The sequence below is a fragment of the Schistocerca nitens genome, chromosome 3 (assembly GCF_023898315.1).
Source record: "Schistocerca nitens isolate TAMUIC-IGC-003100 chromosome 3, iqSchNite1.1, whole genome shotgun sequence".
NCBI classification, from domain to species: domain Eukaryota; kingdom Metazoa; phylum Arthropoda; class Insecta; order Orthoptera; family Acrididae; genus Schistocerca; species Schistocerca nitens.
The window spans coordinates 944594556-944616248 of NC_064616.1; the positions used below are offsets into that span (position 1 = coordinate 944594556).

Consider the following 21693-nt stretch of genomic DNA (forward strand, 5'->3'; position numbering starts at 1 on the left):
GGTGTCGGAAAACATGATCGTCATGAAGTGGTCTGAGAGGTCTGCAACAAGTGTATGATATTTCTTGGCTATCATCGTGCGTTCCACGAGCTGCACTGGACCGTAGAATGCCCACGCGAATGTTCCCCAGAGAATAACGGAGCCGCCGCCAGCTACCAGTACAGGTCTCAAGGAACTTTTACCCTGGAAGACGACGGTTTCGCGCCCTCCCATCGGCATAACGAAGCAGGTATCGGGATTCATCAGACTACTCAACGCTCTGCCATTGCGCCGACTTCCGGCGCCGATGGTGACGTGCCCATTTCAGGCGTAGTTGTCGATGTCGTGGTGTTAACATTGTCACAAGCACGCGTCTTCGGCTGCGGAGGCCCATCGTCAGGAGTGTTCGGTGCCCTGTGTGTTCAGACTCACTCGTACTCTGCCCAGCATTTAAGTCTGATGTTAGTTCCGCCACAGTTCGCCATGTGGACTGTTTTACCAGTCTGCCCAGCCTACGACGTCAGACATCTGTAATAAGGGATGGCCGCCCAACCGTACGTCTGGACACGATTTCATCTTGGTTTCGTCACGTGTTGAATACACTCTCCACAGCACTCCACGAACACCCGACAAGTCGTGCAGTTCCCAAAATGTTCGTGCCGAGCTTACGGTCACAATCCGTTCACCCCCCCCCCCCCCCCCACTGTCAAACTCAAGCTGATCGCGAGCCTTCCCATCCTACACAGGTACAGCACGCCCAGTGATACTATATGCTCCAAGCGTGTGTTTGACTAACAGTCATTTCTCGCCAGGTGACTCTGCTATCGCCTGGAAGGTTTTATATCGATAGCAGGTCTTTGGTCATAATGTTCTCGATGATCAGTGTATACTGTTTTCTGAGAACCCATTTGCTGATACTCACTGCTTGAGTAACTTCTTTGCTTCATGTACATCGTCATAATGACTGAAACCAATAGGTTACCAGCTTTATTTCTTGGGATAATACAGTTCAATCGCTCTATTCTTACTTTTCTAATATATCTATTCTTACCATGTGCATAAGCTCGCAGCAAATATTGTGTAGAAAACTTAATTTCCATAGTTCCATAAAATTCTATTTATAACAAATATGTCATGTATTTTTCAGTCACATTATTTTGCTTTCACGATCCGAAATTTGACAAGAATACATGACACCTTAAACACATCAAGCACAGAATCTGTTCGTAGCTTATGATTCACTCTGATACAAATGATGTCCCCTGGTCATGAATTTGGATCATTTACAGCACAGGCGCTAGAACGTCGAATAGGAGAGGGGCAGAATGAATACTTCTGACGCTTTTAGCATCGCAACGACTGGTATTAGATGGAAGATCGAAGAAATACTTTTGCTGATACTGCTTTTCGTGGAATATGCTGTTTTCTAGAATGCATAACTATATTCTTTGTCATATGGGCGTGCATATGGTTCTCTTGGAATACATCACTTTGTAGGTGAAGAAGTACTAGTGCAAATAGCCTCCTCTCATTCTTCCATGGCGAATTATATCATGAACCAAATTCATGTTCCCCAAAGATCTCTCAGATATACACTCCTGGAAATTGAAATAAGAACACCGTGAATTCATTGTCCCAGGAAGGGGAAACTTTATTAACACAGTCCTGGGGTCAGATACATCACATGATCACACTGACAGAACCACAGGCACATAGACACAGGCAACAGAGCATGCACAATGTCGGCACTAGTACAGTGTATATCCACCTTTCGCAGCAATGCAGGCTGCTATTCTCCCATGGAGACGATCGTAGAGATGCTGGATGTAGTCCTGTGGAACGGCTTGCCATGCCATTTCCACCTGGCGCCTCAGTTGGACCAGCGTTCGTGCTGGACGTGCAGACCGCGTGAGACGACGCTTCATCCAGTCCCAAACATGCTCAATGGGGGACAGATCCGGAGATCTTGCTGGCCAGGGTAGTTGACTTACACCTTCTAGAGCACGTTGGGTGGCACGGGATACATGCGGACGTGCATTGTCCTGTTGGAACAGCAAGTTCCCTTGCCGGTCTAGGAATGGTAGAACGATGGGTTCGATGACGGTTTGTATGTACCGTGCACTATTCAGTATCCCCTCGACGATCACCAGTGGTGTACGGCCAGTGTAGGAGATCGCTCCCCACACCATGATGCCGGGTGTTGGCCCTGTGTGCCTCGGTCGTATGCAGTCCTGATTGTGGCGCTCACCTGCACGGCGCCAAACACGCATACGACCATCATTGGCACCAAGGCAGAAGCGACTCTCATCGCTGAAGACCACACGTCTCCATTCGTCCCTCCATTCACGCCTGTCGCGACACCACTGGAGGCGGGCTGCACGATGTTGGGGCGTGAGCGGAAGACGGCCTAACGGTGTGCGGGACCGTAGCCCAGCTTCATGGAGACGGTTGCGAATGGTCCTCGCCGATACCCTAGGAGCAACAGTGTCCCTAATTTGCTGGGAAGTGGCGGTGCGGTCCCCTACGGCACTGCGTAGGATCCTACGGTCTTGGCGTGCATCCGTGCGTCGCTGCGGTCCGGTCCCAGGTCGACGGGCACGTGCACCTTCCGCCGACCACTGGCGACAACATCGATGTACTGTGGAGACCTCACGCCCCACGTGTTGAGCAATTCGGCGGTACGTCCACCCGGCCTCCTGCATGCCCACTATACGCCCTCGCTCAAAGTCCGTCAACTGCACATACGGTTCACGTCCACGCTGTCGCGGCATGCTACCAGTGTTAAAGACTGCGATGGAGCTCCGTATGCCACGGCAAACTGGCTGACACTGACGGCGGCGGTGCACAAATGCTGCGCAGCTAGCGCCATTCGACGGCCAACACCGCGGTTCCTGGTGTGTCCGCTGTGCCGTGCGTGTGATCATTGCTTGTACAGCCCTCTCGCAGTGTCCGGAGCAAGTATGGTGGGTCTGACACACCGGTGTCAATGTGTTCTTTTTTCCATTTCCAGGAGTGTATAAAAGACTCATCGTGTGTTCTTGTCGAGTAAGATTCACAGCCAGATGTGTTCTGTGCCATAGATGAATACCGCGATCACCTAATACGGCCGGTGGGGTTACTCATGGTCAGGCGACTACTTCTAATCGTTACTAATGTAATGCGCGACTTTTCGAACCTGGAAGACGATCAGAATTCTGCTGGTAAAGGAATGAGTGACTCAGTGCCCTCAGGAAACGAGTGCATTAGCTCTTGGATGTGATAGCTCAGTCACATGGTAGCCAGTCACGATTATGAAATGTTCGTGGTCACGGCTCATGCTAATGTGTCGCTGCGGTAACAGCGATATTGAGATGAAAACGTAGATTGAGGAATACAGAGCTTGCACTCTACTTCATAAGTAGAATTTCCTTTTCTTTTTGTTTGCATTCTCATACCTCACTCACACTCCAAGAGTTGACGTGGTCTCAGTCTCTCTAAGTTTGATGCAAAATAAGGAGTGATATAGGTCTGTACATTCAAAAGCACCGTAAAGAGCATATATCTCGTGACGGGACTTCGTTGTTACTCTCTAGTAACTTCCGATTTAATTGTATCCGTCGTTCAAGTGATCTTGCTATATTCAAAGAAGAAAAAAGTATGGAGTGCGGCAGTATTTAGTGGCATATTGCTGCGAATTTGGTACCAGTCAAGTTTGGGTAGCACGGTATTGTATGTATATCGGTTATAGTTGCGTAAGCACATAAATATTTGCGAATTATAACCGCGTTCTACGCTTCACTATGCATTGTAGTAGTTCGAAAACATCGGCAAAATAACTGAGGTGACGCAATGGGTAAGCCAGAAAGCTTATTTTTGGAAGGTGTAGGTGTCGTATTCACTCCGTTGCCTTTACTTACATTTATATGTCTCCCTTAAACCATTTCTAGCAAATACCGGAACTATTCCTAAATAAGGACACGACCGAATCCTAACACCAACATTGTCTAGCATAGTAAGTGTTTCGTTTTTCAGTGACGGTTATGTTGACGAGACGTTAAACGTTAACTTTGGCACGGGAAGTCTAAGGGAGATCCGTTATTCCGGGGGTCTGAGCGAACGTACAGACCAGCGGCTCATGAAACACAAATGCAGAGTAATGTCTACGTCGGGAAGCCGTCAAAGGGTTAAGTAGTTTTCCTCGGAATACTTAAGAAGGTGTATTTACCACTCTCGTACAAGATACCAAGAAGAGAAACTGAAAAATAGTTCAGAACATCATTTCGTTCCACAAAGACAATGACTGAAAGACAATGAATAAAGAACTTTAATGTGGTAAAGAACGGATTCGAGTGCGATGCAGCACGTTCACTATAAAAGATGGTATACAATGGCTAAGGGTCATATTTCAAATGGTTCAAATGGCTCTGACTACTATGGGCCTTAACATCTATGGTCATCAGTCCCCTAGAACTTTGAACTACTTAAACCTAACTAACCTAAGGACATCACACAACACCCAGTCATCACGAGGTAGAGAAAATCCCTGACCCCGCTGGGAATCGAACCCGGGAACCCGGGCGCGGGGAGCGAGAACGCTACCGCACGACCACGAGCTGATTCTAGATTGGTATCATTTCGTATATTGTATAAATGATGAACACGATGTTTCACATTTACGGCCTTTAAAAAAATTAGAGAATAATGAACGTTATGTTTACTGAGCATAGTACATTTCTCACGTAGGATATGGTAACTGGGTAGCGAGAAATATACAAGTCTGTAAGGTAGTCAGTAAAATCGATAGAAATAATTCTGCGTTGATAAACCATTCATATTTCCATATGCCTTTTGCTCTTTTTTTACCTCGGTGTTTCCGCAGTTCCTAAAATTTCCTTTAATATTTCATTTCCGCCGTTTGGAAGGAACTAACTAAACACTTATTAGGAACAATGGCATTCCTCTGAGTTGCGGGCAAGAGAACCACAAATTTCTATGCACATGCTACCAACATTTGCCATCTCCGACTGCAGAAACCCAATACGTAGCGCACTCGGCTCCCGCCGCGTCTCAAGTGAAAGGTACACAACAGCGTACCTACGGAGAAAGATTCGCAGTCGTACTCGCGAAAGGCAAACTTAAATATTTGGTGTGTTCTATCAGGTCGGTGCTTTGTGCCTGCTGCTGCAACAGTAAGAGCGTATCGTGGTTTCTGCCTGCAGGGCTTTCATTGACATTTACGTCCGCCACTTTCCCTCAAAACATGCTCATTTGTGCTGAAAAAAAACTTGCACAGAACAAGTTGTCTGTCTATATTTCATTTTCTACTTATTGCTGACGCAGACACGTTCACAATCACTCACACAGTAGCACTAAGATAGGAATGAGACAGCTAGAGAAACAGAGAGAGAGACAGAGAGAGAAAGAGAGAGAGGGATGGTAAATATAGTGCTTGACAAAAACAGAGAAGCAGCCAGAAGGGAAGAGGAAACTAAATGAAACTTCATGGTTCGAGAGCTTAGAATATGTTATTACGTGGTTGCCAAATCGAGTTTAGTTTACAAATAAATTGACAGTTTGGGCCCACTTATCAGTACGACGTTAAAATCCTCTGGCCTGGATGCACGCACTAATTCGATTGGCAAGGGTGTCAAAGCCGCCGTATCCTCTCCCGAGGTAAATTGGCCTACAGCAGACTGTTGTAACTGGTCTCTGATGTCCTGAAACTGGCACTGGATCAATGTTGAAGTTTGAGCTGGCCGCACACATGTTCTGTCGGGGACAGATAAGGGAATCTTGCTGGCCACATAAATACCTCAACATTACACAGACAGTTTATAGAGACACGTGCCATGTATGGATGATCATTGTCCTGATGAAAAATGACACCGCGATATTGTCGCATGATCGGTAAAAGGACGTGCGATGCCAGTGACGTACCGTTGTGTCGCCTGCCTTCCCCCAATCACTACCAGCCGTTCGCTGGAGTCATACCCGATAGCACCCCGCATCATGATGCCAGGAGTAACATCGCTGTATCACTAATAAACATTGGGATAATGGGACCTCTCCCCAGATCACAGTCATATTCGACGACGGAGGTCATCTGGGATTGTGCAGTACTGAGATTCTTCACTGAACACTTGACATGTTTCCTGGTCACTGCGCCACTCCAGATTCAGTAAATCGTGTTGTGGCGTTACAGCAGCTTACACACGGGACAATAATTCCCTAGACTTCCTTCCTAGATCCCGACCTATGGTGTGGGGTGACACAGAATGTCCATTTCTTGTTCTCAGAAGGCAGGCGCAAATGTGGAGGAGCTACGATATGCTTGGTGCACAGAACAGAAGTCCTCCCTTTTGGTGGTAAGATGTAGACGAACGGAACCTTCCATCACACTCCCATGTTGCCCCAGCATCGACCCACTGTCACATCCAATAGCGCCACATATCTGGTTATTGCATGATTCGTCCAGCCGGATAAATGGAAGCCCAGAAAGAGTTATGCTGTCTCACACGAGTAGGCGGCATCTCCTTCACAGTGATCACCCATCGTCAGATTCTCTTCACGCTCCTTATATACCATACCAAACCCCGTAACATGCCCGCCGATGCTGTGTACGTATACGACGTTACACTGGCATCCCATCATGTCTTTAAAACCGGCAGCGCAGGGGCTCAGAGGACAGTCGAGTTCCGACTGCGCTCTTGTGATGTTCATCGTATGTTTCGTTGTCGGTTTCTGATCCTGCTACGTCTAGGCTCTCGATTTGGTTCACTCTTCGGATCTGCATACTGCCGTATCCGTCTCTAGCTGTCGTTATTGTCTTCGTGTTGTCCATAGTTGTTCTCTTTCAGTGGTTTTGGTCAGTCGGCCTGCGTCTCCCAGTCATATCGGATTCCGGTTACTTGAGAGATGAAAACAATATTGCATTAAGCACTGGATTGGAGTTCTTTGTCGTCACTCTTGATTAGTTATGGAATGTGGGTGCAGGAATGGCCGTGAATGTGGACCACCTCGCCACTATTTCACCATATTTACACGTCACAGCTTTCTCGACCTATCGTGATGCCACGGGGATAATGTACGTTCCGATTGTCTGCCGATGGAGTAGCCCATTTGGAGACAAATTGTATCCGGAGATAAATCCCCTGATAGATGGGAACAGGTGATGGGCCGCATTGGTAAGGCGCTGCGTTCTTATCGGAATGATGGTGGCTCCGTAAATTCCTTAATGCGAATGCTAGGATAGTTCCTTTTGAAACGCACGGCCGATTACATTTCCCATATTCTCAAATCCAAGCTCGTGCTCCGTCCCTAATGACCTTCATATTGACGTGACGAAAACCCTAATCCTTCTGACAAGTGCAGAGAGTGGAGCTGCTGCAATATACTTAACCAGATATTCGGAGAGCTCAGATATACCGATGTCAATGCACAGATTGTCGCCTAGACGGCAAATTGGTTACAATTACACTTCTGCTAATAGAGCCGGTGTAGATTGAAAATTATTCACCGTATTGATACACAACTTCACAGAACTGATATTCAGCCTGTGCCTTGCAGGGTTTGCGTTGTTAGTTGTTTTAGTGTCATTATTTGCCGTTAGGCGCCGGTACTGGTACTGCGACGCAGGGTTGAAACATAAGCATCAGTGTGCATTACACCTGAAGACAATTATCACGGGTCTGGACAAGGCGAGCAAGGCTTCAGTTGTCAACAACAGCAATAGTGCTGCTGCTCTTCATGATTATCGACGCACTCAAGGATTACGGAGGGGTCCTCTTTACACACCGGGGTTGAAGAGCGTGATTCGGAAGCTAGAATTAACGTACGAGAGGGGCATTGCACGTGGGGAAACACCGACGGCCAAATTGTTGCCATTACTGAGAATGCTGGACGTAACGTGTGATCTTCAAGCACTGCACGAGCTGTGTCATGACAGCTGAACGTTCCATAGTCCACCGTTCGAAAAAATCTTCAAACAGTTGTGAAATTGTATCCGTACAAAATTCCCGGCTTTCGTGGATGCAGATGTTCGTCACATAGACCAACGTAAGCATGGTATGTAGTTAACAAATCTTACCATCCTACGTGGAAATTAAAACGTGTTTCTTCCGGTTATTTATTCGGTATTTCTCTTCCGCATGTTCTTACAAATGTTTCCACAAAATTTCATTGTTCTGCGTTCACCGTTCTTCATGGGGCCGTCTCAAGTAGGTAAAGTATAATTTTAACCGCTCTGTATTTCCTAGCCCAAGTGGCACTCTATTCCAGAGAAAAATTCGTTCTCACGAACATTCAGATACTAATTTACCAATGAATTCTCTGTGCAAGTATTCCGGTTTGTTGAAGATATGGATATAAACTAAGAGTCGGTAAACGCACAATAAATATAAAAGACTGACTGTCTAGACATGTGCCCATAACATATTTAATCAACAATTGGAATGATCAGCAGCTACAAATCACAACAAAGAATAACAAAAAAATTTAACTCAACAATTCATTCACAGTACAATGAACGGCAATGTGCTGTCGACTTCGATGCTACAAACTTTAGCGTTTCAGTGGAAGGCATGTCAAAGCCGAAGGTTCACAGTTCACCCCGTAATAGTTTCTACTGAAAGCACACATTTAAAATAGCACATGTCTGCACATTGGTCTCAAGAGGACGTTTCCGTTTATCTCCTTGCTGAAATTAGGAACTATACTGAACAAACTAACACCTATCGATAGATAGTGTGACAAGAAACCAACACGTGTATAAATGAATTTACCACAAAAAACTTCTTAAGGAATACGACAGTGTATTGTAGGCTTTGACGGAACGTGTTTACTTCAGTTAAAATTTCCCGGGTGAGAGGCTATGGTCGTTGTGTAAAATACTTCTCTGAAGTTTCGCCCCGTCTGGGGGAGATATCTTCAAAGGTAAATCGGCAAGCGCAGTTACGCTGTTTTAATTTTAGAGTTAGTAGTATGTACTGAAAGCTGCATCTTACGATTTTAATGCGATCCAGCACAGGACCTAAGTCGCCCTGTAATGGATGTGTTATTAACGTATTCGAGAACGCCATCAGACACCGAACTGAATGTATTTCAATGGGTTTCTAATATTCTGTATCAGTTTTTAATTTTATTTAATGTACATAGTTATCTCTTACCAAATACATTTTTCTTGGACGTCAATAGCTCTTCCCTATATACCTCACCGAAAATCTCATAGCAAAGGAATAGTAATGCCAAATCTACACTCCTTTTGCCAGTTATTTTCCATCTTGGTGAGTAATGCTTCATGAGAATGACCGTTTCTTCCATTTGAACATATTATAATTACTAATTTAGTTCAAATTCTTCTGCTATATTTACAGTGAAGTTATATTTGCTTGGAGGTAATAAATATCAAAAAAGCCGTCACCTGAAAGTTCATCTCCATTTACCCTCTGCCAGGCACTTAAATGTGATTTGAAGGGTATCTATGTAGGATGCAGATGTAATAAGCTACCGATTTCGGCAATACAATACGTCATAATCAGCCCATCTATTCTAGAGAATGGCTGACTTTTTTCAATGACAAAATGTATGTATGTCATATGTGAAAAATAGTCAACCTTCGCACCAGCTTATGCACTCACGACTTTAGCACATGTCAACAGCTAGACGTCAACAGCAGCTAGTGTTTGATTATTGTTACAAACATAATGATTTGAATGGAGAATGTCAGACGGATATTAAACTGCACTGTGAGGTTTGAGAAAGGAAGCAGATGAATTACGTTTTTTTGGTATACCATGTATTTGTAATAAAATCCTTACAAAAACGCGTGATCATTATGACGTACCCAGTGAGAATAAGACAGTAATTTGAGTTATTTTGTATAAGCCTCCGCAATAACCGTACTGACTGAGTTACAATTACTGCACTTCTTTACAAACTTTTGATTCGTATTAGAAATAAAAAAATTAGATACGAGGGAGGAAATAAAACATATTACAATTTGAGAGATATATTATTCTATTATGTGTATGTTTTGTACATTCGTAAGACATAATTTATCAGTCACTACAATATTTTTTAAGCAATCGTTCTTTATACATGTTATTTACCCTATACTGTATTCAGACTGATAGCAGTGACACTATACTTACACATTCCATCCATCAATTCTGCTTGCATGAATTTAATACCTCAGTGCTGGAGCTCCCTACATGTTAAGAATGGATGCCTTCTCGCTAAAGATGTAGATACCTGGAGGAAAATGCGATGGGTCGTACTCTGTCATCATCAGACCATCGCTTTGTTTAACCTTGCTACATAGATGATCCCACCCCATCTCAGTAAACTGCATTTTAGCGTTGCGTTGAACGTGCTCCGTCACTATTATTACTTTACTGTCACTATCTGCTGATATACCTATATCTATCAGTTTTGCTCTCCTGGCCAACAATTGATAAGCAGTGGTGAAAAGCAGTATACTGAAATGACACAGCTGTGGCTCAATGAGTGGTTCAAAAATGGCTCTGAGCACTATGGGACTCAACTGCTGTGGTTATCAGTCCCCTAGAACTTAGAACTACTTAAACCTAACTAACCTAAGGACATCACACACATCCATGCCCGAGGCAGGATTCGAACCTGCGACCGTAGCAGTCGCACGGTTCCGGACTGCGCGCCTAGAACCGCGAGACCACCGCGGCCGGCAATGAGTGGTTCAGACACTGTAGGTATTGGAAACATAGAGTCTGGAAACCACCTTGTGTCCTGTTCCGATATATCAGGAAGTCCATCTGTGTGCTGATGACATAGCTGCAAAGCAGTTGTGAGTCCTGCTCTGATATATCATGTGCTGCATCAGGAATGTGTCTGTTGGTTTCTGCTCCAGTGCGTCAGACAGCCATTGTGCTGTGTGATAAAGAAAAGAAAACCGTAAATATCTGTGAAAACATATACACATATATACAATAAATAAACGGTTAGAGAAACGTATTTAATACTTACATCTGCAAATCAGTTGTTCAGTCTGGCATCTGATGGGGCAGATCTCTGGTGACCTTTGACACAGCACAAGTCCATCTGATGGGTAGTAAGTATGGATGCTGCGAAAAGATCTAGCTAGATGGTCCTACTGCTGAGGCTTATATACACACAACCCCTTCTCTAAATAAAAAAAAAAGTTGCAGGGATCAGATTGCCGGTGGACCTTGGAGGAGATGAGCCTGTGCTGTCATACACGATGACATCTTTTGACAAGTGGCCATCTTAATGACCTCTAGGCGCTTCAGTCATGGACTGTGCGGCTGGTCCCGGCGGAGGTTCGAGTCCACCCATGGGCAAGGGTGTGTGTGTTTGTCATTAGGATAATTTAGGTTAAGTAGTGTGTAAGCTTAGCCGTCCTTGCTTATGGCATTAGGCGAATAACGTGCAAAACCTGTGACTGTTATTTATCTTTGTGGTCTTGTTGATTATGAAGGCGATAATAGATGGAAGTCGGCATATAGCGAGAAGGTGGTTCTTAAGTCTAGCACCACTAAGAATGGGGGGAGAGAGATACTTTACGCCAAACTTTTGAAAATATTGTAATCTAGTTAGTTAATTTATATTTCAAAATTCTGAAAAAATATTTGTTGTTTTTAGTAAATGATTACATCAGATTCCACAAATTTTTAACTTTTTCAATTAGACTTAACCCAACAATTTAAGTCTTATTAGTAGATGTCACTACTCCCAGTGAATGTTATATGCAGTATCAGTATTTTCAGGTTCAGTAACTTACTTACGCAACACTACCTTTTTAAAAGGTATGTTGTTAAAGGACATCAAAGCCAAGGCTGTCGATTAGAGACTCGTTGACACCAACAATCCTTCTCCTCTTCCCAGAAAAATACTGCAGCTGAAAATGCCTTACAGCACCAGAATTCGAACTGGATACCTGCGAGCCTACAGCCATCACACAAATGTCCATTCGCGTCACAAAAAAAAAAAAAAAAAGGTTCAAATGGCTCTGAGCACTATGGGACTTAACTTCCGAGGTCATCAGTCCCCTAGAACTTAGAACTACTTAAACCTAGCTAACCTAACGACATCACACACATCCATGCCCGAGACAGGATTCGAACCTGCGACCGTAGCGGTCGCGCGGTGCCAGACTGTAGCCATTCGCGTCCTCTGGATTCACTGTACAATACGTGACACACGCGAGAGACGCAACTAATCCACTGCTTCCACAATATGGTTTCCGAAGAGTGTAGAACTAACTAATATGTCAGACGAAATCAAGATGATAATGATTATTGTTTGGATGTTGGGGTCACGACGTCGGACCATTGTCGACATAGACAAAAATTGCATTCCTTTTATCCAGTAACCAATGGTGGAAGATGGAAGAACACAAGAATGCCATCGTAGAAGGTGCTAGGTATATGAGTTGTGAGACTCCATACTTTCATCAGCGAATCAACTCCGAATATGAATGTGCTGACGTTGGCTGAGGGATATTAGAGTATCTCTGACATAATTAAAAGTACTTCAGTTTTCTCTATGAAATGGGTAATTTCCTTTCACCATCAGATGTTAGGCTCTAACATTTTATTCCGTCTACGTATCATTAGAAACTACTTTTAAGAATGTTCGAAACATATTTTCACACCTCAGAGTCCTAAAGTAAAATATATATTAGATGTGTAATTCTCTCTGCACCTCACTGTAGGATGCATAGGACGTCAGACCGTAAATGCAGTATAATATATGCATTACTATGCTAGAGAGATTTTGGTAGGTGAGTTATCTTCTGTAAGAGCTACCAGAAATTATTACCTCTAGCGAAAAGAAATTATCTATCAAGTCAATCGTTTCGCCATTTATATATCTTGCTTGGTGGTATAAAAATATACGCTATCATACACATTGGCTATAATTCATGAGAGGTCATTTCAGCGCCAAAAATAGTACAGTTACTTCATGTAGTATGTTAAGTTTTATGTAGTTATAGAAATTCAAAGTATATCATTAAAGATAGTGCAAACCTCCTGCATCAATTTGTTCAATAAAATTTGCGAATTTTAATGGACCGGTTACTTTTTAAAGTAAGTTTTTTTTATCTGTGAATACATGGTTTCGGAAATAAATGTAAGTGAAGATGAATCGCAGATCTGTAAATGTAACCTACTGTAACGCATAGTTTTAGAAAGATAAAAGTGTATAATTACGCTGTGCATGGGGGCTTAATTATTATATAATGCAAATACTTTTAATTTTTTGATTTAGTAGCTGTCTGTCCGATTACGAAGTCTCGTAAACGGTTGGCCCTGACTAGTATTATTACGCAATCTGACTGCATAGAACAACAACAAAGAATGAAATGGAAAATTTTCGTTAACACAATTAATTAATTAATTAAGTCCCCAGCAACTATAAAACCTACGAAACCAAAGCACAAGTGTAACTGTTCTGTGCGTGGAAGTATGACTCAACGTACGCATCTGGCACGGTTCTTCTTCAATAACACAAGAAATTTTAAATATCATTTATACTGAATTAATTAAAGAAAATAAAAATACCATAATTACTCAAGAGAACCAGAATTACACTCTAATCCAAGAACACAAGCCAGATGCTTTGTTGACTGAACCTGTAATGACGCATTATTTAAGACACTGAAATAATGAAAAACAACACGGAATATTTTACCTTGATATATATTGACGAAAAGCACTCTGATCATTACAGTATTTCCATTCGAACCATCTGCTGTCCATCCCATCAAACAACTACATAAAACATGGAACAAGCACTCCTTATTACAACATCTCGACAAGCACTGCCCTCTAGCACATCTCGACACGAACTGACTACTACGAGACCTCGACAAGCACTGCCTACCACGACATCTCAATAATCACTGCCAGTGGAGGCGGCGGAACAATACTCTCTAGCGCGATCTCTGGCGCTGTGGCTCGGTGTAGCCACCTTTCAGCTGATGTAACGTTGTGATATAACTGAAGTACACAAAACTACAGAAGCGAAAAAGAGCAGTGCTAGATTATTAAACTGTATCTGGCTTCAATTATTTGCAGAATTTGCTGTTTATGTGTAACGTAATCTGAATAGGAGCAACAGTTACCTCACATCTAGATAATGTACTGTCTGAAATGCTAAATTACTGAGATGGAAGGCATTTGAACACGTCCACATACGAGAATCTGTTCACTGAACCAAGTGCAGGAAGAGGGGAGATTAAAGTTACCATCCAGTCGACGACAATGTCACTAGAGACGGCGCATAAGTTGGGAAGGAAATCACCTGTGTCCTTTTATAAGGAACTAGCCCAACATAACTAAAACAACTGAGTGAATCCCCGTAAAACTGGATGTAAGGATGAGGATTTGAACTGCAGTTCTCCTGAACCATGTTTATGAAGTTCAAATTTAAACTTAACAAATGAGAATTTGTAAATACGAGTTTTTTTCTTTCTGTAGCGAAGAAATTAGCATTCACTCGCTTTCTCATCTCCATACTGGACAGCTTCATAAAAAATAAATACGAATACACTACGGGCCATTAAAATTGCTACACCAAGAAGAAATGCAGATGATAAATGGGTAGTCATTGGACAAATATATTTTACTAGAACTGACGTGTGATTACATTTTCACACAATTTGGGTGCATAGATCCTGAGAAATCAGTACCCAGAACAACCACATCTGGCCGTAATAACGGCCTTGATACGCCTGGGCATTGAGTCAAACAGAGCTTGCATGGCGTGTACAGGTACAGCTGCCCATGCAGCTTCAACACGATACCACAGTTCATCAAGAGTAGTGACTGGCGTATTGTGACGAGCCAGTGGTGACAGATCTGGAGAATGTGCTGGCCAGGGCAGAAGTCGAACATTTTCTGTATCCAGAAACGCCCGTACAGGACCTGCAACATGCGGTCGTGCATTATCCTGCTGAAATGTAGGGTTTCGCAGGGATCGAATTAAGGGTAGAACCACGGGTCGTAACACATCTGAAATGTAGCGTCCACTGTTCAACGTGCCGTCAATGCGAACAAGAGGTGACCGAGACGTGTAACCAATGGCACCCCATACCATCACGCCGGGTGGTACATCAGTATGGTGATGACGAATACACGCTTCCAATGTGACCATCATGATGCTGTAAACAGAACCTGGATTCATCCGAAAAATAACGTTTTGCCATTCGTGCACCCAGGTTGGTCGTTGAGTACACCATCGCAGGCGCTCCTGTCTGTGATTCAGCGTCAAGGGTAACCGCAGCCATGGTCTCCAAGCTGATAGTCCATGCTGCTGCAAACGTAGTCGAACTGTTCGTGCAGATGGTTGTTGTCTTGCAAACGTTCCCATCTGTTGGCTCAGGGATCGAGACGTGGCTGCACGATCCGCTATAGCCATGCGGATAAGAAGCCTGTCATCTCGACTGCTAGTGATACGAGGCCGTTGGGATCCAGCACGGCGTTCCGTATTACCCTCCTGAACCCACCGATTCCATATTCTGCTAACAGTCATTGGATCTTCTCCAACGCGCGCAGTAATGTCGGGATACGACAAACCGCAATCGCGATAGGCTACAATCCGACCTTTATCAAAGTCGGAAACGTGATGGTACCATTTCTCCTCCTTACACGAGGCATCACAACAATGTTTCACCAGGCACTGCCTGTCAACTACTGTTGGTATATGAGAAATCGGTTGGAAACTTTCCTCATGTCAGCACGTTGTAAGTGTCGCCACCGGCGCCAACCTTGTGTGAATGCTCTGAAAAGCTAATCTTTTGCATATCACAGCATCTTCTTCCTGTCGGTTAAATTACGCGTCTGTAGCACGTCATCTTCGTGGTGTAGCAATTTTGATGGTCAGTAGTGTATATCGCTATCGGGCACTGTATCAGAGAATATGTTTCCCTATTATTTTTTGTTCAGCGGCTGGCTGCCCAGTATTACAGATGCTGAGCACGTCCACTTGTAGTACACTGACGTTGTCACACGTTCACCCAAAAACGTGACGTCAGCGTTCGTCTCCGTTAATATGTAATTATTTATGGTATCGTCAATGCTTGATCAGTCCGATTATTCGACGTAAAAGAAAAGGAGTTTTTTGTTTGGTCGGAAGCACCTCAGAATATGTTTGTCAGGATTCACATCCACTATTGCATTTTGAAACATTTGGAACATGTTTAGTAAAGGTAACAATATTCTCCAACTCATTTTAAAAATAAGGGAAATGTAGATTTTGTGTTTCCATCGTTCCCTGAAGCACATTTTATGTTCTTTTGCGCTGAACAGAAACTTCAGAAAGCAAAAACCTAGCACAAGGAGAACTGCATATCGAAAATTCAGTATGTACGAAGCATCATCGGATACTCTGAGAACCATACATTTCCATCAGCAACCCGTCGAAAGTCAGAGGTCAGCAACCAATATCTTGAAATAATCGCAGGTCTCCTGTATTCCTGAGAGGTTGTTAAGGGCAGCAAAAATTTGTATGGTTTTCTGAGCAGCTTTAGTACTGATGCGGCAAGATAAAAGGAGAACATTTCATACATAATTGTCATTGCGAATCGCGACGTTCCCATAATGCTAATAACAGTGCTATCAAAAAGTATTTTTCATTCAATCGCATAGTAACTTAACAGAAACAGTGCTAAAACTATCACTTACACGATTAAGAATTCCAACTGTATCCAACTACCAGTTGTAAGTATTTCACTTCTGCTATACCAGGCATGAATAAAAATGTTTGTTCAGTATCAAGATGGGCACAAAGCAATATGGTGTCTCAAGTGGTCCTTATATCGCACTGAAAGTTGATTAGGGACCGTGCTTGTGAATCCAGTCCACCGACGCTCTGCAACGATAATTTTTACATAATTTTTTTTTGGAGACAGAGGCATTAAAATGTATGGTTTTTAAGAAGTTAGTACTGATAAAATAGCAGATAAACACAGTTTTCCTAAAGTTATTCATAACAAAACGATGTACAAAACATTAGGAAGACCCATTGCCGAACGAGGTATTTCGGTAAGGAATGGAAAACAAAAAGTGTTTCTATGAGATTGTACCGTTTTCCAGGTATGACTAGCTAAGTTTGAAATTATTTCTCCGTCGGGAAAACTTCAATCGCTCAAAACAAAAGAAGAAAAAAGAAAAAAAAAGAAGCTCTGGCCGTAATTAAAGCTGACAGATTTTTAACATACTCAGAACACGATACTCGAGAATTTCAGAATTTTTGCGTGGTTTTTGAAGGCGATGGAGACTTTAAAACGATTTTGCACCGCCGCTGGGAACGGAATGCTGCGGAGGCCGCCGGCGGGCAGTATGTGTTATTATTATTTTTTTGGCCTGCGTGCCGTACCGGCGACCCTCAGTGTCTTATCAATTTTTTAGGAGTTTACAGTGTAAGGTTACAATTATTCAAAACATTTCCGAATTATTTTTAAAATTAACTTGTTCTTTTAATGAAAAAAACGGTTATCGTATTTCAGTTGATAATGAGTGATTGGTGATACCTGATAAACTTTTGTACGAAGTCCGTTTCCGGTTTGCATGCAGCTTATTTACAAATAAAATGTGACATATTTGTCAGTGTTACTCATCATATTGTGCGATGCGGTTGCAGTGGCGTGCTCGACGGTGACGGTGACGAAGTGCCAAGCGGCGCTGCGCACGCTGCAGGCCTTCCCGTTCTTCAAGCCCACCTGCCTCTGCCGAGAGCCGCACGTCGACCCGGAGTGCAACTCCTTCCGGGACTTCCTCTTCGACCACCCCTGCATCTTCGTGCTCAAGAAGGGTAAGTCAAACTTACCCACACGTTGGGAAAAGCTTACTACAGCCTGGCGTCAAAAACTGATCACGTCAGCATAAATCGACAGTCACAAACAGGGTAATACCTATATTTTAATGGGCTAAACCTCGATTATTCGCCAGGATGGTCGTCTCATAAGCCAGAATCTAGGATGATATGCTGCATAACATCGGTAACTCGCCATCCGTGGAATCAGTGGAGCTCGAATGGAAAATACACTCTTTATTTAGCAAGATGCTCACGAAGTTATGTAGGCGGCGACTCGAGGGCGTCCGTTGACCTGGCTGTAATGTCTGCCTCAGCAAAGCATAAGGCGGCGAGTTCGGCTGCGACAGCACGTGTTCGCCGGCCTGGCAAGCGGGCTCACCAAAGGTTGGTGACGTGGATTCGAGACGCGTCAGGCGGCGGCTCTGGCAGTAGGTCAGCTGCGAGGCGTAATGGAGCGCAGGCTGCGAACCCGAAGCACACCAGAGAGGCCCGGTACCAGAGAAAAGCACCTTGTAGGCGGCTCCAGCTCGAGCACTAGAATCGTCGGATGTAGCAGCAGCTCGTGGACCAGCAGCTAGCGTATGTCATAGGCGCGACAGTAGGCCCACATCGAACGGTCGACTGGCGTGGAGTATATCTCGGTGTCGGTAGCCGTAGAAGACGATCGTACTGCCAGGTCGGAACAAGTGAAGTGTCAGGCCACGGAACGACGTAAATCAGCTCCCCACTGCGCCTGAGAAGGCGTTGCACCGTGCCGCCTGACCATATTCCGGTCCTGGCGGCAGGATTACACACGCAACAACTCTGAGGTGACAAAAGACATGGGATACCTCCTAATATCGTGTCGGAGCCCCTTTTGTCCGGTGTAGTCAGCAACTCGAAGCGGCATGAACTCAGCAAGTCGTTGGCAGCCCCCTGCAGAAATACTGAGCAATGTTTTCCATAATTGCGAAAGTGTTGCAGGTGCAGGACTTTGTGCACCAACTGACATCTCGATTGTGTCCCATAAATATCCGGTGGGATTCATGTCGGGCTATGTGGGTGGCCCAGTCACTCGCCCAAACCGTTCAGAATGTTCATCAAACCAATCGCGAACAATTGTGACCCGGTGAGATGACATCGTTTTTGGGGACATAAAGTCCATGAATGGCTGCAAATGGTCTCCAAGTTGACGAACATAACCGTTTCCAATCAATGATCAGTTCAGTTGCACCAGACGACCCAGTCCACTCCATGTAAACAAAGCCCACACCATTATGGAGCAACCAACAGCTTGCGCAGTACGTTGTTGACAACGTGGGTCCGTGGCTTCGTGGGGTCTACGCCACACTCGAACCTTACCATCAGATCTTACCATCTGAAATCGGGACTCATCTGACCAGGCCACGGTTCTCCAGTCGTCTAGGGTCTAACCGATATGGTCACGAGCCTACGAGAGGCGCTGCAGTCGATGTCGTGCTGTTAGCAAAGGCACTCGCATCGGTCTTCTGCTGCCATAGCCCATTAACGCCAAATGTCGCCGAACTGTCCTAACGGATACGTTGGTCGCACGCCCCACATGCAGTGTTGCTCGTCAGTCAGCACTGACAATTCTACGCCAGCGCCGCTGCCCTCGGCCTTTAAGTGAATCCCTTCGGCCACTGAGTTGTCCGTGGTGAGAGGTAATACTTGAAATTTGCTAATCACGACAAACTCTTGACACTGTGGATCTCGGAATAATGAATTTACTAACAATTTCCGAAATTGAATGTCCCACGCGTCTAGCTGCAACTATAACTTCGCGTTCAAGTCTGTTAATTCTCGTAGTGCGGCCATAATCAAGTCTGGAACCTTTTTGCATGACTTACCTGAGTACAAATGACAGCTCCACCAATGCAGTACCGTCTTTTATCTTGTGTTCGCGGTACTACCGCTGTCTGTGTATGTGCGTATCGCGACCCCATGAGTTTTGTCGCCACAGGTTGGCTTGGTCTCGTAGCGGGTTGTGGCGTCAGCCCCAGAGGGTAATAACACACGTATACAGAACATGCAAAGGCACAGTCTGAACTCTATCGTCAAGCATTCAGGTGTCGGTCAGAGCGGTTCGCTTAGTTATCGATACGACACTATGTCAATTAATACCCCTCTCTTTTTCTTAAAAAAAAAGAAAAAGGTTCTTTGTGAACACACTACACAGAGCTGTACTCCAGTTTTTTGTATAATCTCTCCAAGGATTGCTACGGTTCAAAAATGGCCCGCATTCTCGTTGACAAGTATACGTTTTACATCCTGCGCAATCATTCGCAAAACCGCATGACGTACCTTTTCAACAGAACACAACTTCTTTCCTTCCAGTAGCTCTACGAATAGTCCAGTCATATGTAAATCACCTGGGGAATGCTTTAACGAGAATTATGAGTGCAGAAGATACTCTAATTACTAGTCTGCGATTGCCGCTACCGTTGGGGTGACGCACTGGTATGTTGCAACGAAACACCTGCAGAAAACAGGATAAGTCATGCCGAGACGATTCAGGGGCGAAAATTAATTTGTAGAAAATATTAGTGCGATAGTGACCTCAAAGGCCGTGTAGCACCCGAAGGCCACCTCTGTTTCGTTGCCGAGGTGAGTTGCTGTGTCCCTCTGTGTTTTGTTTATTTTCATTTATATAGATTTCGAACTTCATTTAGCCTCACACACAACACATTAACAGAGACATTTATGGACGTTAATGTTCCACATATTTCCGTCAACTGTCTAGTATAATAAGCATCTTTACACCGTAAAACCCAGAGGAACCCCTTGGTACAATGTTGGTGCAGGAGGCTTACGTACATCAACATGGCAAGAGATTTAGTTTCTATAATGGTAGTATGTTTACAATATTAAGTTGATAACCACACGGTGTCGCACACATAAATATTTGTGAGGACTGCAACACCAAGAGCCGCGCAGGGTAGCCGTGCGATCTGGGGCAGCTTGCCAAGGCTCGAGCGACCCATCCCCGCCCCCTCCCCATCGCTCCCGACGGAGGTTCGAGTTCTTCCTCGGGCACGGGTGTGTGCGTTGTCCTTAGCGTAAGTTAGATATGTAAGCCTAGGGACCGATGACCTCAGCAACACCAAGAAGAGTACAAACGACTGAAATGAACTTCACACCGCAGGTTACGTACATGACCTGTAGAAATGATGAATGTTGCAGAACAGTATGCCATCTCCGACTCTTTGATGCCGATATGGTGTCATCTGAGAAGACGACGGGTTTTGGTCATGGTGTATGCTGCTCTAAAGAAATTAACTCCCAAACGTTGTTAGTTTGCTCAACCGAGAGGCTATACAGCACTGTGGGCAAGCGCCTACAAACGACAACATCCGGGCCTGAATCCGCAGTCGCTACTGAATTTTGCTTTTCAGTTATCGCTTCTTTAACCCCTGGAAATGGCTTGTTAATAAGGAAAGTGATAATTTGCGCCATGGTTTGAAGTCTTTGTTAAACTGTAGGTTGCCCTAAAGTTGACTGAGGTAGTCAGTTCAACATTCGGAGAAGTGTAAGGGTATTGTACCACTAGTAAAGCACAGCAACCCACAGGCTGAGGACAGCTTCACGTTTTTGCTCATGTAAGTTAGTGACTATCAGGCTAAAAAACACGTAAACATCACTAAGCACTGTGTCCCGTAAATTTTGGCTTACGGTTCTCCAAGTAGTATGAAATGGAACTCACATCTTACTCGTGTTATTTCTCAGTGCTCAAGGTAAGCCCACAAGAACTTCACAGGATAGGCAATACATGCGGTTGCTGCATTTTCAAAGATACGTCCTTAAGGGGTGAAACAAATAATGACTTTACTAGGTGAATTACCTACTCAGTACACAAGGAATGGCACAGGAAATCAGCTCCAGTTGGTATGAATGCATAAAACGTGCAAGCGTAGCTCTGAGATAAGA

At 44.2% G+C, this 21693-nt stretch overlaps 1 protein-coding gene across 1 annotated transcript in view; it reads left to right on the top strand.

The window, feature by feature from the left end:
- The first annotated feature begins 3807 nt into the window (after nt 1-3807).
- The window catches only part of LOC126249498 (uncharacterized), a 983368-nt gene continuing 965482 nt past the window's right edge, over nt 3808-21693 (top strand). The window contains exons 1-2 of the mRNA XM_049951150.1: nt 3808-3811; nt 17596-17766. Of these exons, the coding sequence (XP_049807107.1) occupies nt 3808-3811; nt 17596-17766 (175 nt within the window). The remainder of the gene's footprint in view (nt 3812-17595; nt 17767-21693) is intronic.